This window comes from Protopterus annectens, chromosome 3.part0 (assembly GCF_019279795.1).
Source record: "Protopterus annectens isolate FY-2018-M chromosome 3.part0, PAN1.0, whole genome shotgun sequence".
In the NCBI taxonomy this organism is placed as follows: Eukaryota; Metazoa; Chordata; order Ceratodontiformes; family Protopteridae; genus Protopterus; species Protopterus annectens.
Genome location: NC_056731.1, coordinates 1,120,418,616 through 1,120,435,357, shown reverse-complemented (window position 1 = coordinate 1,120,435,357; position 16,742 = coordinate 1,120,418,616). Strand labels below are relative to the sequence as shown.

The 16,742-nt window shown below is 40.6% G+C and overlaps 1 protein-coding gene across 1 annotated transcript in view; it reads left to right on the top strand.

Annotated features, from left to right (window-relative positions):
• Window positions 1-16,742, top strand: part of TTC39C (tetratricopeptide repeat domain 39C) — a 1,361,526-nt gene that overhangs the window by 1,069,933 nt on the left and 274,851 nt on the right. Inside the window, exon 10 of the mRNA XM_044065353.1 lies at window positions 16,432-16,555. Coding sequence (XP_043921288.1) covers window positions 16,432-16,555 — 124 coding nt within the window. The remainder of the gene's footprint in view (window positions 1-16,431; window positions 16,556-16,742) is intronic.

Here is a 16,742-nt window from a genome sequence, read left to right as displayed (position 1 = left end):
AAAGGCAAAGACAAAGACAAAGGCAAAGACTCCTTCCAAATCAAAGACTGCAACACAGGCCTCTTCTGATCCGGCTCCCAAGTCACAGAAACAGTTACTTAAGATGACGGAGGACTTACTTACTATGATTAGGGGTTCACATCCCCCTCCAGATAAAAGGCCAAGGCAGGAAGTTTATTATGACTCCTCTGATCAGGCTTCTGTTTCTTCAGTTTCTTCTTCTGACCAGGAATATTCTTTCCCTCCTTATGAGGATTATGATGCTGAGGAATCCATTCCTTCAGCTTCTCCCCCTGAGGATTTCTCTTTTGGGGAAACTTTGCATGAAATGAGGGAACATTTCCACTGGGAAGGACAAGAGTACTCAGAATCTAAGAAAAGAGTAAAAACCAAAAGATGCAACCGCTCTGATCAAGAGACCAAAACTCACAAGTCCAGAAAATAGTCAAATAAAAAGAAGTAGGTCTCACCACGATGTTGCTGAAAATAAAACTGTGTCTCCTTATATCAAAGGCAGAAATAAAACTTTATTCCATAAACAACAATGATAAGCGCTTTCGCGTAGGTAATACTACGCTTCATCAGATAATTTTTAGAATGAAAAAACTCTCTATTTAAATTCAAAAAGGCGGGAACTTAATTGATTTCAACATTAATTACATAGTTAAATGATTAAATAGTTATCTGCATGTTAACACTTTTCTCACTGTTTTGGAAGACAACACTCTTCCATCAAAACAAAAAACAAAGTATACATATAAAGTATATATATGTATGTATGATGCATTTACTGAGTGAATTCAAAATAAATAAATAAATTTAATAAAGCATTCTGTAGAATCATGGACAATTTAACATGCTTGTATAAACCACTTTTTAAAACTCATTTCTAAATTCTCAATTCTGAATAAATACTCTAAAATCAACTTACTTGTTTCAACAAAACTTCATTGCAACCTCACTATTTCATAAATTATAATACTTAATTCCTTAAAATGTAACTTAAGGTGTGAGGGTTATAGAATTGTGAACCTCAACGAAAAACCAATATAGAAAATATAAAAAACACCAGTGCATAAAAATATATATAAATGTAAGCAGCCCTATAGTTTTAATGATTAAAGTAATATAGATAAATATTTATACTGTTAAAAAACTTAATATGCTATTAAAAATATACATAGTTCATGTGGAAAAGTATTTTAAAATAGCTATAAGTTAAGCTTGAATAAGGTGCTATGATTTTTTATGTATATGAAGATAAAAAACTATTATATAAAATCCCTTCATATAAAGGTAGTGCCATCAGGCTATAAAAAAGTTATATATAACTGGTTAAAAAATATATATATGTATGAAACATATACCATCTAAACATGCTAAATAGTTGGTATATTACCATCTGTTATTTAAGATGGGTTTAATACAGACAAATTTGTTTAAGCCTGGAAAAAGATGAGCTCCTAGCCTAAATATCCACTTCAGCTCTGCCATGGCTAAATCATTGCTTATGTCTCCTCTTCTTTTATTTAGAGGGACTAATTCTAAGACTCTGAAGTAAAAAACATGTTCTTTATTATCTTTGATGTGCAAGGCCAAGGCATTATTTTCACAACCCTTCTTAATCTCATACAAATGGTTGTAGATTCTATCTGTTAGCTTCCTTTTTGTCAAACCAACATAAAAAGCTGTGCATCTATTGCAAGTTGCTAAATATACCAGATTCTTTGTTGAGCAAGTGGCACAAAACCTAGGAATAAACTTAAAATCTAGAACCGGGTGAGTGTATACTTGTTGTGTAGAAATATAAGTACATCTACTGCAATTCATACATGGATAGGTACCTACTCTATTGCCAGTATTGACAGATGTATTATTATTATGGATGAAAGTATCACATAAAATTTGTTTGAGGTTTGGACAATTCTCATATAAAAACCTAGGTTTTTCACCTACTATATGCTTCACTAATTCATCTGTGATTAATATATTCCAATTTTTACCAATAATTTTCTCCATCTGTTTCACATCACTGGTGTATTTCATTACATGTCTCAAATTTCTAGAGTTACACTGTGTAATCTTATTATGTGTAGGTGCAGTATTGCTGCCTATCTTGATAGCACTATTAAGTATGGGATCTGTCTTAACTTGGTCTTTTATTACGTCTTGTCTGATGCTTTTTACCAGATGAACATCGTAGCCTCTGTCAATAAATAAAGACTCCAGTTTATCCGCTTCTTTAGTTAGTGAGGTGTTAAACTTACATAGCTTTGAAATCCTTATAAACTGGCTTTTCACTATGCCAGAAAATGTATGCCTCGGATGCATGCTATCAAAGCTAAGCAAAGTATTAGTCCAACATGGTTTCCTATAGACAGATGATGTAATACAGCCTTCATCATTCAAAGTAAGAGTTACATCTAAAAAGTTTATACTAATGGGTGAAGATTCCATAGTAAACTTGAAGTAGGTAGTTGTATTATCCAAATAACTCAAGAAATGTTCAAAGTCATTCTTTGTGCCTTCCCATATAACTAGAAGATCATCAACAAAACGTTTGTAGTATTTGACTCTACTAAAAGATGGATGATCAAATAAATACTTCTTCTCCCAACCAAAAACTACCAGGTTGGCATATGTATTCGCACAGGGGGTGCCCATGGCTACCCCCATGTCTGTAAATAATTAACATTGCCAAACATAAAAACATTATTATTAAGCACCAAATCAAGAAGTTGACAAATTAAAATAATTTTATCTCCAGTGAATGTTGGCTCACTGACAAGTAACTCTCTAATAGCTTTTAGACCTATTTCATTTGGAATAGAAGTAAACAAATTTTTTATATCCAATGTCACTAAGAGGTACTTATTGGGTATCTTGTCTAACTTCAATTTCAGTACACTATCTAATAGTTCATAAGAATCTTTCAGGATAGAAGTTATAGAATCTACTATTGGTCTGAGATTATGCTCAATGTATTTCGAAATATTGGAGGTAACCCACCCTTTTCCTGAAACAATGGGCCTCATAGGCATAGGTGTAACTTGCTTATGAATCTTGGGTAAACCTTTTACGACTGGTGTTAATGGATGTTCAATGAAAAGATAACTGTGAAGATCAATATTAATCTGTCTACAGTAAAGTAAATCATTAATAGTTTCCTGTACATTCTTGATTATTTTGTTAAGATCATTTGAACTAATAATATTATAAGTGTTAACATCAGAAAGTAAATCTAACACGAGTCTTTCATAGTCATGTGCATCAAATATGGCAATCCCTCCTCCCTTGTCAGCAGGTCTGATAACTGTTTCTGTTGTTTTCTTAAATTTATTTAGCGACTTATATTCTAATGGAGAAAGATTCACATAGGCAACCTTCCTATTCCGTTTAGAAAACAGTGAATAAAAGTAATTCTCACATGTTTTTAAAAAACTTTCCACACTAACTGATGGTGTTGGAACAAAATTGCTCTTACGTTTAAAAAGGCTATTAAAATCAGTAGTTATCTCAGTGGTATCTTTAAAAAGCATTTTCAATGAAACTGTCGTACAAAACAAACGTAAACCAAATAGAGTATCTGTTAAAGTGCTACTCAGTGCAGGAATAAAGTTTAAGCCTCTGCTTAATAGCGCAATGTCTGCATCATCCAGTACCAAACTAGACATATTATAAGGTAAAACAGTCAATTTCTTGCTTTTCTCGCGTCTTCGTACCTTTCTCCTGTTAGTTTTCGCTTCCTGGGTCCTCTGCTGTTCGATCGCCCTCTGTTGCGTGTGGCCTGTTTTATTGGGTAGGGTAAAAAACGTGTATCCTGCTTCACTTTTGGTATCGCTCCTGAAGCAAATTCTGGCGGAACATCCATGAAAGCTTGCTGGTTTGGCGGTGGAGTCGCAGGAACACGCTCCCTAAAATTGGCAACCACAGGGGACGTAGGTCCAAAGTTAGGACCTGTGGAGTTCCCCAAAACCACAGGGTTATGTTCTTTAAGGTGAAAATCAGCTCTAGAAGAAGAAGCAAGCTCAACCGATACGTCATCAACACGCTGACGTGTTTGCGTAGCATTATACCTCGGCCAAACAAATATCTGACCGAGAGAAAAATCTTTATAGTCTCTTTGAAGTTTTTTTAACTTTGTTTGTTTAAGCTTGTCACTAAAGGTGTTGATGCGTCTACAAATATCTTGTAATTTAGACTTACAGTGCTCAGATTTAAAGCGAGAAACAATAGTTTTATAAGTGGAATCAATCTTGATCCGCAATTCCGCTTCCAAGGGTGCAAAATATTCATTAAGGAGCCTCATGTAGCTGAACCCTAATTCAATATTAAGGTCTCGCCATCTTTTCAAAAGAGTAGGATGGCTTTCTCCGTATGTGGGCATGCAGAGAACCCGCATGCCCCTAGGTACTACACGGAAGTGTATTGATGCTTCCAGATGCTGCCTTTGCCAGGCATAACCCTCACACCTTAAGTTACATTTTAAGGAATTAAGTATTATAATTTATGAAATAGTGAGGTTGCAATGAAGTTTTGTTGAAACAAGTAAGTTGATTTTAGAGTATTTATTCAGAATTGAGAATTTAGAAATGAGTTTTAAAAAGTGGTTTATACAAGCATGTTAAATTGTCCATGATTCTACAGAATGCTTTATTAAATTTATTTATTTATTTTGAATTCACTCAGTAAATGCATCATACATACATATATATACTTTATATGTATACTTTGTTTTTTGTTTTGATGGAAGAGTGTTGTCTTCCAAAACAGTGAGAAAAGTGTTAACATGCAGATAACTATTTAATCATTTAACTATGTAATTAATGTTGAAATCAATTAAGTTCCCGCCTTTTTGAATTTAAATAGAGAGTTTTTTCATTCTAAAAATTATCTGATGAAGCGTAGTATTACCTACTGAAAGCTTATCATTGTTGTTTATGGAATAAAGTTTTATTTCTGCCTTTGATATAAGGAGACACAGAGTTTTATTTTCAGCAACATCGTGGTGAGACCTACTTCTTTTTATTTGACTAATCTAAGAAAAGACTAAGGGATTTTCTTCTTCTTCCCCAACATAGACCCCTGGCTATTCCTCCTATTTTGGATATTGTGGATGATGCTTTCTCGGAGGCTAACTTAACCCCTGACTCTTTTCCTCCAGCTCCTGTTAAGCCTGACAGATATTACAGGGTTCCTGATTCCCACCAGTTTTTATACAAGAACCCTACTGCTGACCCTGAAACCATTTCTCAGGGTCCTAAGGGAGTTAAGGCCGCTTCTGCTAAAAACCCCATTCCCACTGAGAAGGATTCCAGATCTTTAGAAAGATGGGACAAAAAAGTGTACACTTCTGCTACTTTATCTCTTAGGGCTTTAAACTGCCAGTTTCATATGCTAAAATACCAGCAATTTCTCCTGTCTCTTTTAAAACAAAAGCTAACTTCCATTTCCACCTGTGCAGATGATAAGGAATTACATGACTTAATGCATGCCACTGAACAAGTTGGGAAGCATGGTTTACACTGTGGATTTGATGCATTGGAGGCTTCTTGTAGGGCTGCTGCCTCTGGCACAGTAATTAGAAGGCATGCATGGTTAAAGGAACAAAATTTGCCAGATCAAGTAAAAGCTAAATTATTGGATGCTCCTGTTCAGCATAATGTTTTGTTTGGATCTAAAGCTGAAGAGGCGATTAAAAAGATGGAGGACAAGGCAAAATCCATGCAAACAGTTAAAGATTTCTTACAAGTACAGCCACCCAGATTTAGTAGGAATTGGCCTACAAAAAATTGGTCCTTTCCCAATTCAGACAGGCCTCAGAGGAGTAGATACAGACGCTCCTGAGGAAGGCCTCAAACACAAGCCTCTTATAGACCAAGACAGTGGACTGCTTCCATCCCAAGGGGAGGAGAGGACAGGTTGTAAGCTCATAGGAAACAGACTCAATGACTCGCTCTGTTGGGCTGCAGGAACTTCTTGCCTGGAAGCCCCTCTCGGAGGAAAACTTTCTCTTTTTCACCTAAATTGGATTCATATAGCCCAAGACAAGTGGGTTCTGGATGTGGTTTCAAGAAGTTACAAATTCCATTTTCATACCCTACCAAGGCCAAGCGGATGGCCAGATCTTCCAAAACATCAATGGACAGAGGCCTTAAACCAGGTGGAAGCTCTCTTGGCTATGAAAGCCATAGAACTAGTTCCACTTTCAGAGATGGGACAAGGTTTTTACTCAAGGCTCTTTCTAGTCCCCAGCAAAATTCATGGAGACCCATTCTGGATCTGTCAGTCTTGAACACTTTTCTGGAGATACCAAAATTCAAGATGCTTACTCTACAGCAGCTACTTCCAATGCTGACTAAAATGCATGGATGGTAACTTTGGATTTAAAGGAGGCATATTTACACATTCCCATCAGGCAGGACCGCAGAAAATACCTCAGGTTCAAGGCCGGATCGAGGCACTTTCAATTCTCTGCTGCCCTTTGGATTGTCTATCATGCCCAGGGTCTTCACCAAATGTCTGGCTCCAGTAGTAGCTTATTGCAGACTCAAGGGAATTCAAATTTACCCTTATCTTGACGACTGTCTTATTCAGGCAGACAGCAAGGATGTCTTACTCCAGCATCTACAGTTTGTTCAGAATCTTCTCAAGTTCCTGGGATTCACTGTAAACATAAAAAAGTCAAATTTGACACCCTCACAACAGATAATTTTTCTGGGCGCTTCTCTAAACACTACAAACCAGATGGCATTTCTGACATACGAAAAACAGTTACAGCTGGCTTCAACTTTCAAAACCTTGGCAACTTTAACTCAGCTATCTGCAAGGAGATTCCTGCAGGCTTTGGGTTACATGGCCTCCTGCATCCTTCTCGTACCATATGCAAGACTACATATGAGGAAAATACAGTGGTACCTAAAAAGTGTATGGTCTCAGCATTGCCACAGTTTAGACATACTGACCTCCGTCCTGCCTTGTCTTCAAAAGGAATTCCTTTGGTGGTCCAAGGCATGTACTCTAAACAAAGGAAAACCCTTCTGTCTGCCTCCTGCCACTCAGATACTAACCACAGATGCCTCAGATTATGCACGGGGAGCCCATTTTCAGGGCAACTGTCTGCAGGGCCTTTGGACAAAGGATCAGAAGCACCTGCATATCAATTTAAAGGAAATGTTAGCCGTTCAGAAAGCTCTATTGGCCTTCAGGAATCTTCTACTACCAGGACAACTACTGATACGAACAGACAACACCACAGTTATGTGGTACATAAACAAGCAAGGGGGATCTCATTCCTACCCCCTTTGCAGACTAGCCATGGATCTGTGGAACACAGCTCTAGCTTGCAATCTGGACCTTCAAACCAGGGAAGCAAAACTTCCTGGCAGACAGTCTGAGCAGAAACCTTTCGGACCCACACGAGTGGATGTTGGACAATCAAATATTCAAGATGATAACAGCAGTCTGGGATGTCCTCACATAGACCTCTTTGCATCCCACCTCAATCATCAACTACAGATTTTTTGCACCAGGACTTTCCACGAACAAGCTTGGAAAGTAGATGCACTATCATTCAGTTGGAGAAACCTCGGATATGCCTTTCCGCCTCTTCCTCTTCTTCCACGGGTATTATTAAAGATCAAACAGGACAAGCCCAAGATGATAATCTTGCTGGCCCCAAATTGGCCTCGACAGTTTTGGTACCCAACTCTGAAAAACCTTTGTCTGGAGCCCCCTTGGATTTTACCACAGACTCCAAACCTTCTGTCCCAACACCAGGGTCAGGTTCTACACTCCCATGTCAGAACTCTCAGCCTGGCCTGGTTAATCCAGGGTCTTTGATTCATTCTCTCCTACCCAAGCAGGTTATGGATGTTATTTTAGAAGCCAGACGTCCTAGCACTAGAAAATCTTATGCAGGCAAATGGAAAAGATTTTGTTCCTGAATGCAGGCTCAGGATTCTGATCCTCTTCTTCCTAACATTCCTTTGATTTTACTTTACCTGACAGACCTCTTACATAAGGGTCTCTCTTTATCTTCCATTAAGATACATGCCTCTGCTATTTCTGCTCATTATAATACAGACCCTCCAATCTTTTCCCACCAGCTCATGAGACACTTTCTCAGAGGAGCTAAGAACTTAAGGCCCCCTAGATCTCCTCCCATTCCTGCTTGGGATCTCAACTATGTTTTGGAAAAGCTCACCTTACCTCCTTTTGAGCCTGCTGCCTCTTCTGACATCAAGTTTTTATCTTGGAAAACAGCCATCCTGTTAGCTCTGACCTCTGCCAGGAGTGTTTCAGAGTTGCAAGCTCTTATGGCTGTGGAACCTTATATTATTTTTCATCAAGACAGGGTGTCTTTAAGGACTAATCCTACTTTCATGCCTAAGGTGGTTTCCAAAGTGGCTTTAAATCAAGCTATTCACTTGCCAACTTTTTCCCCACTCCTCAAAATAAAGGGGAAAGGATCTTACATTCCTTGGATGTACACAGACAACTACGTTTTTACCTGAACAGAACCAAAGTCATCAGGAAATCAGAGCAATTGTTTGTTTCTTATGCTTCAAGTTCCCAAGGTAAAGCCATTTCAAAACAGACCATTTCTAAATGGATTGCTCATGGAATCAGATTTTGCTATTCACACCATGGAAAGCAAATCCCAGGGAGTATAAGGACTCATTCCACCAGAGCTGCTGCCACTTCAGCTACCTTCCTCAGGGGAGTTCCTACCAAAGACATTTTGGGAGCTGCAACTTGGAGTTCAGTGCATACTTTCTCAAAGCACTACAGTCTACCTCTCTGCTCTAAGTCTAGGGCAGGCTTTGCTTCTGCAGTCTTGCAGGGCCTTTTAGCTGCCCCTTCTACTTTATGACCACCTCCCTTTCATTCTGCTTTCGGATTCTACCCTACAGTCATGACTGCAACAGTGAAACACGATGAACATAGTACAGTTGTGTAACCTTACCATAAATGTAGATGTTCGAGTGTCTTCACTGTTGCAGTCTGGGTTTCCCTCCCTCCTGTCCCCTCTTATTTTTACTTTTGTGTGGTTCCTTTTTTCACCATTCTTCTGAGGTGTATTTGCAAAGGGTATGGGACTCACTCATTTTGGGACTCCTGACATCTGGGGCAAGAAAACTGAGAACATGGTATTGGCTGTCAACTTGTACTCCTGGCGCCTGACGCAGGGAGCATGGCTGAACAGTCGACGCCGGACCCAGACTTTGGGATTCTGGCCGACCGAGGACTGCCTGCCGGGAGGGGAGAACCCTACAGTCATGACTGCAACAGTGAAGACACTCGAACATCTACATTTATGGTAAGTGTACACAACTGTACTTTCTAATTGCATTGTGACTGGCTGTTTATTTTGTGCACATGTTGTGTAATGTTGTCCTTTGCAGTGTCTTACTATGTACTTCCAAATAACTTAAAAAAGCAGACAGTGTACCCACCTGCTTGCTTACACAGCCACCACATGATAACTCACTCTGCCTGTATAGATTTATTTTCTGCTTTAGCGCATCTCTCTCTGAGTAATACAATTATTTTGTCACTTAGGGCACCAGTTTACCTAAGTCTGGTCCTGCCGCCAAGGGTTCTAGAGAAGTAACTTGCTCACCTGTTTTCTGGGACCCTCTGGCAAAGCCCATAGTAAATATATCTTAAGAGATTTTTTGTTTTCCTGTGGTTTTGTTTTTAGGCTCTTTAAGTTATAACCTTCTGATCAATTTATGAGCATGACTTTAGCAAGTAGCCTTATCTCGATATACAGACGAGTCTTGTGTTAAATGCAAATTATGCATTTATTTCTCTTTTTTTAATTGGGGCTGATCTTACTTGACAAGAGCCCATTTATAAGGAGGGCCCAAGATGACCGTTTCCAAGACAAAAATCAAACAATGTGGTTAGGAACATCATGAAGTTATGTACAAGTTAAAAGCAAAAGCAGACATCATTATGTTACATCAGCAGTGAAGTATGTTCAAGTTAAAAGCAGACTTCATTATGTTACATCAGCAGTAGAGGATTGGGAGGTTGGCATAATGCTTAATGTCTTTACCTTGCAGACACAAGGTGCAGGGTTTGATTCTCATATGGGGTAATTGGTTAGGCTTAAAATGGCCCACAAGTGCAATTAGCCTAGTACTAATCTATAAAGCTAATGTATGAGTAAGATATACAACATCTGAAGAGTAAGATTTTATTTATGCCAATATGAAAACTGACACATTCATCATGCTGTTTGGTGAATGTAAACAGTTATTGCATTCTTTCTATATGTAGTCAGATGTGAGCAATGCACTGGTAATCTACTTAAAAGAGCAGATAAAAATTGATCTAGAAATCGAGACATAACCTGTTCAGACAATAAGCAGCTTGTGATAAAGGTTAGCAAAATGCCAAATCTGACACTACTGCTGGCATATTGAGTTTGGGTTGGTCACAAGTCATCCTTGTTTGTTGATAAACTGTCTATAAATGATCTTTATCTCAGAAGTAATCCAAGGCTGAGTGACTGTTCTGACATGCCTTGTTCATATAGCAGCAGTACTGTTTAGGACACTGTAGAAGATATAATTACAATGGGCCACTACCCCCAACTAGAGGTAGTCTAAACATGATAGCCCAATTGATGGAACTAAAACTGAGATTTTCTTGTTTGCATGATCTTGCCTACTTTGTGATGTTCATCGTGTTTCACTGTTGCAGTCATGACTGTAGGGTTCTCCCCTGCCGGCAGGCAGTCCTCGGTCGGCCAGAATCCCAAAGTCTGGGTCCGCCGGCTGTTCAGCCATGCTCCCTGACGTCAGAGCGCCAGGAGTACAAAGCTGACAGCCGACGCCATGTTCTCCAGTCTTTCTTGCCATGCGGTGATAGCAGTTCGCAAGTGCCGGTCGGCTGACTCCTGACAATTTTTTCTGAACAAACTTCAGTCCGAAGACTTTCTTCTCCTACTCAAAGCTAAGTACCCTGTTGGGGAAACTTTTTTCTTGCTCCAGTCCGATGTCAGAAAAAGTTAATAATTGTATTTCATGTGGGAAGCAAATACCTCATAAGGATTTTCATTCTTACTGTATTCCTTGCTTAGGCCCTGACCACGACGTAGGTAGTTGTCAGTTTTGTGCTAGATTCAATCAACGTACAATTAAACGAAGGTACGATTTTGCATTTCATTACTTCGGTAGGCGTTTTAATTACAAAATGTGGGATACGGTTCTGGCTACCGGAGTTCACAAACAACGCAAGGACAAAGACAGGCCTCCGAGGTCCAAATCGGACGATAACGTACAAGCAGAGCCAGCTTCAGGTTTGGCCGTTGTCAGTGAGGCGCTTTTGCAGCCCCTGCCATCGGCCATTTCGGAACAGATGGCCCAAACGGACTCCCACGAGGAGCCAACTAGGCCTTTGAATATTTCTGTTGCAGGACCTTCGGACAATGCTCCTTCGGATGGGTCCGGAGCCGCTGTGCAGGTACCGGCTTCCGAAGGAGTTTTCAGGCCTACTCAGCTTCTAATAAAGGCAAAGCCAAAGACAAAGGCAAAGACTCCTTCCAAATCAAAGACTGCAACACAGGCCTCTTCTGATCCGGCTCCCAAGTCACAGAAACAGTTACTTAAGATGGCGGAGGACTTACTTACTGTGATTAGGGGTTCACATCCCCCTCCAGATAAAAGGCCAAGGCAGGAAGTTTATTATGACTCCTCTGATCAGGCTTCTGTTTCTTCAGTTTCTTCTTCTGACCAGGAATATTCATTCCCTCCTTATGAGGATTCTGATGCTGAGGAATCCATTCCTTCAGCTTCTCCCCCTGAGGATTTCTCTTTTGGAGAAACTTTGCATGAAATGAGGGAACATTTCCACTGGGAAGGACAGGAGTACTCGGAATCTAAGAAAAGACTAAGGGATTTTCTTCTTCTTCCCCAACATAGACCCCTGGCTATTCCTCCTATTTTGGATATTGTGAATGATGCTTTCTCGGAGGCTAACTTAACCCCTGACTCTTTTCCTCCAGCTCCTGTTAAGCCTGACAGATATTACAGGGTTCCTGATTCCCACCAATTTTTATACAAGAACCCTACTGCTGACCCTGAAACCATTTCTCAGGGTCCTAAGGGAGTTAAGGCCGCTTCTGCTAAAAACCCCATTCCCACTGAGAAGGATTCCAGATCTTTAGAAAGATGGGGCAAAAAAGTGTACACTTCTGCTATCTATTAGGGCTTTAAACTGTCAGTTTCATATGCTGAAATACCAGCAATTTCTCCTGTCTGTTTTAAAACAAAAGCTAACTTCCATTTCCGCCTGTGCAGATGATAAGGAATTACATAACTTAATGCATGCCACTGAACAAGTTGGGAAGCATGGTTTACACTGTGGATTTGATGCCTTGGAGGCTTCTTGTAGGGCTGCTGCCTCTGGCACAGTAATTAGAAGGCATGCATGGTTAAAGGAACAAAATTTGCCAGATCAAGTAAAAGCTAAATTACTGGATGCTCCTGTTCAGCATAATGTTTTGTTTGGATCTAAAGCTGAAGAGGTGATTAAAAAGATGGAGGACAAGGCAAAATCCATGCAAACAGTTAAAGATTTCTTACAAGTACAGCCACCCAAATTTAGTAGGAATTGGCCTACAAAAAATTGGTCCTTTCCCAATTCAGACAGGCCTCAAAGGGGTAGATACAGACACTCCCGAGGAAGGCCTCAAACACAAGTTTTTATAGACCAAGACAGTGGACTGCTTCCACCCCTAGGGGAGGAGAGGACAGGTTGCAAGCTCATAGGAAACAGACTCAATGATTCCCTCTGTTGGGCTGCAGGAACTTCTTTCCTGGAAGCCCCTCTCGGAGGAAAACTTTCTCTTTTTCACCTAAATTGGACTCCTATAGCCCAAGACAAGTGGGTTCTGGATGTGGTTTCAAGAAGTTACAAATTCCATTTTCATACCCTACCAAGGCCAAGCGGATGGCCAGATCTTCCAAAACATCAATGGACAGAGGCCTTAAACCAGGTGGAAGCTCTCTTGGCTATGAAAGCCATAGAACTAGTTCCACTTTCAGAGATGGGACAAGGTTTTTACTCAAGGCTCTTTCTAGTCCCCAGGAAGCAAAATTCATGGAGACCCATTCTGGATCTGTCAGTCTTGAACACTTTTCTAGAGATACCAAAATTCAAGATGCTTACTCTACAGCAGCTACTTCCAATGCTGACCAAATAATGCATGGATGGTAACTTTGGATTTAAAGGAGGCATATTTTCACATTCCCATCAGGCAGGACCACAGAAAATACCTCAGGTTCAAGGCCGGATCGAGGCACTTTCAATTCTCTGCGCTGCCCTTTGGATTGTCTACTGCGCCCAGGGTCTTCACCAAATGCCTGGCTCCAGTAGTAGCTTATTGCAGACTCAAGGGAATTCAAATTTACCCTTATCTGGACGACTGTCTTATTCAGGCAGACAGCAAGGATGTCTTACTCCAGCATCTACAGTTTGTTCAGAATCTTCTCAAGTTCCTGGGATTCACTGTAAACATAAAAAAGTCAAATTTGACACCCTCACAACAGATAATTTTTCTGGGCGCTTCTCTAAACACTACAAACCAGATGGCATTTCTGACATACGGAAAACAGTTACAGCTGGCTTCAACTTTAAAAACCTTGGCAACTTTAACTCAGCTATCTGCAAGGAGATTCCTGCAGGCTTTGGGTTACATGGCCTCCTGCATCCTTCTCGTACCATATGCAAGACTACATATGAGGAAAATACAGTGGTACCTAAAAAGTGTATGGTCTCAGCATTGCCACAGTTTAGACATACTGATCTCCGTCCTGCCTTGTCTTCAAAAGGAATTCCTTTGGTGGTCCAAGGCATGTACTCTAAACAAAGGAAAACCCTTCTGTCTGCCTCCTGCCACTTGGATACTAACCACAGATGCCTCAGATTATGCATGGGGAGCCCATTTTCAGGGCAACTGTCTGCAGGGCCTTTGGACAAAGGATCAGAAGCACCTGCATATCAATTTAAAGGAAATGTTAGCTGTTCAGAAAGCTCTATTGGCCTTCAGGAATCTTCTACAACCAGGACAACCACTGATATGAACAGACAACACCACAGTTATGTGGTACATAAACAAGTAAGGGGGATCTCATTCCTACCGCCTTTGCAGATTAGCCATGGATCTGTGGAACACAGCTCTAGCTTGCCATCTGGACCTTCAAGCTCAGTTTCTACCAGGGAAGCAAAACTTCCTGGCAGACAGTCTGAGCAGAAACCTTTCGGACCCACACGAGTGGATGTTGGACACCGAAATATTCAAGATGATAACAGCAGTCTGGGGATGTCCTCACATAGACCTCTTTGCATCCCACCTCAATCATCAACAACAGATTTTTTGCACCAGGACTTTCCACGAACAAGCTTGGAAAGTGGATGCACTATCATTCAGTTGGAGAAACCTCTCGGGATATGCCTTTCCACCTCTTCCTCTTCTTCCACGGGTATTATTAAAGATTAAACAGGACAAGCCCAAGATGATAATCTTGCTGGCCCCAAATTGGCCTTGACAGTTTTGGTACCCAGCTCTGAAAAACCTTTGTCTAGAGCCCCCTTGGATTTTACCACAGACTCCGAACCTTCTTTCCCAACACCAGGGTCAGGTTCTACACTCCCATGTCAGAACTCTCAGCCTGGCGGCCTGGTTAATCCAGGGTCTTTGATTCATTCTCTCCTACCCAAGCAGGTTATGGATGTCATTTTAGAAGCCAGACGTCCTAGCACTAGAAAATCTTATGCAGGAAAATGGAAAAGATTTTGTTCCTGAATGCAGGCTCAGGATTCTGATCCTCTTCTTCCTAACATTCCTTTGATTTTACTTTACCTGACAGACCTCTTACATAAGGATCTCTCTTTCTCTTCCATTAAGATACATGCCTCTGCTATTTCTGCTCATTATAATACAGACCCTCCAATCTTTTCCCACCAGCTCATGAGACAGTTTCTCAGAGGAGCTAAGAACTTAAGGCCCCCTAGATCTCCTCCCATTCCTGCTTGGGATCTCAACTATGTTTTGGAAAAGCTCACCTTTTGAGCCTGCTGCCTCTTCTGACATCAAGTTTTTATCTTGGAAAACAGCCATCCTGTTCGCTCTGACCTCTGCCAGGAGTGTTTCAGAGTTGCAAGCTCTTATGGCTGTGGAACCTTATATTATTTTTCATCGACAGAGTGTCTTTAAGGACTAATCCTACTTTCATGCCTAAGGTGGTTTCCAAAGTGGCTTTAAATCAAACTATTCACTTGCCAACTTTTTCCCCACTCCTCAAAATAAAGGGGAAAGGATCTTACATTCCTTGGATGTACACAGACAACTACGTTTTTACCTGGACAGAACCAAAGACATCAGGAAATCAGAGCAATTGTTTGTTTCTTATGCTTCAAGTTCCCAAGGTAAAGCCATTTCAAAACAGACCATTTCTAAATGGATTGCTCATGGAATCAGATTTTGCTATTCACACCATGGAAAGCAAATCCCAGGGAGTATAAGGACTCATTCCACCAGAGCTGCTGCCACTTCAGCTACCTTCCTCAGGGGAGTTCCTACCAAAGACATTTTGGGAGCTGCAATTTGGAGTTCAGTGCATACTTTCTCAAAGCACTACAATCTACCTCTCTACTCTAAGTCTATGGCAGGCTTTGCTTCTGCAGTCTTGCAGGGCCTTTTAGCCGCCCCTTCTACTTTATGACCACCTCCCTTTCATTCTGCTTTGGGATTCTACCCTACAGTCATGACTGCAACAGTGAAACATGATGAACATAGTACAGTTGTGTACACTTACCATAAATGTAGATGTTCGAGTGTCTTCACTGTTGCAGTCTGCTCTCCCTCCTGTCCCCTCTTATTTTTACTTTTGTGTGGTTCCTTTTTTCACCATTCTTCTGAGGTGTATTTGCAAAGGGTATGGGACCTTACTCATTTTGGGACTCCTGACATCTTGTGCAAGAAAAACTGGAGAACATGGCATTGGCTGTCAGCTTTGTACTCCTGGCACTCTGACGTCAGGGAGCATGGCTGAACAGCCAACGCCGGCCCCAGACTTTGGGATTCTGTCCGACCAAGGACTGCCTGCCGGCAGGGGAGAACCCTACAGTCATGACTGCAACAGTGAAGACACTCGAACATCTACATTTATGGTAAGTGTACACAACTGTACTTTCTAATTGCATTGTGACTGGCTGTTTATTTTGTACACATGTTGTGTAATGTTGTCCTTTGCAGTGTCTTACTATGTACTTCCAAATAACTTAAAAAAGCAGACAGTGTACCCACCTGCTTGCTTACACAGCCACCACATGATAACTCACTCTGCCTGTATAGATTTATTTTCTGCTTTAGCGCATCTCTCTCTGAGTAATACAATTATTTTGTCATTTCAGGCAGAGAGGTATAAGAAACAGCCTCCTACCAAGGAGCTGTGTATCTTGGCTACAATTGAGGTGCTGTATTTGTGGAAAGCTCTTCCAAACTGCTCATTATCTGATCTACAGCATATGAGTCAAGGTAATAAATTTGTTTACATTGGCCTGAGCAACTGTAATCAATGACTAACTTGCTTAGTTGCATCTTTTAACACGTATTAGTTTTTTTCCAAGTAAAGTAAAAGGCATCTTTTCTGCACACTACACTTTGCAAGTTACTCTTTAACAACATTGGCCTCCAGTGGCCCTCTCCATTACCAGGCTTCAGA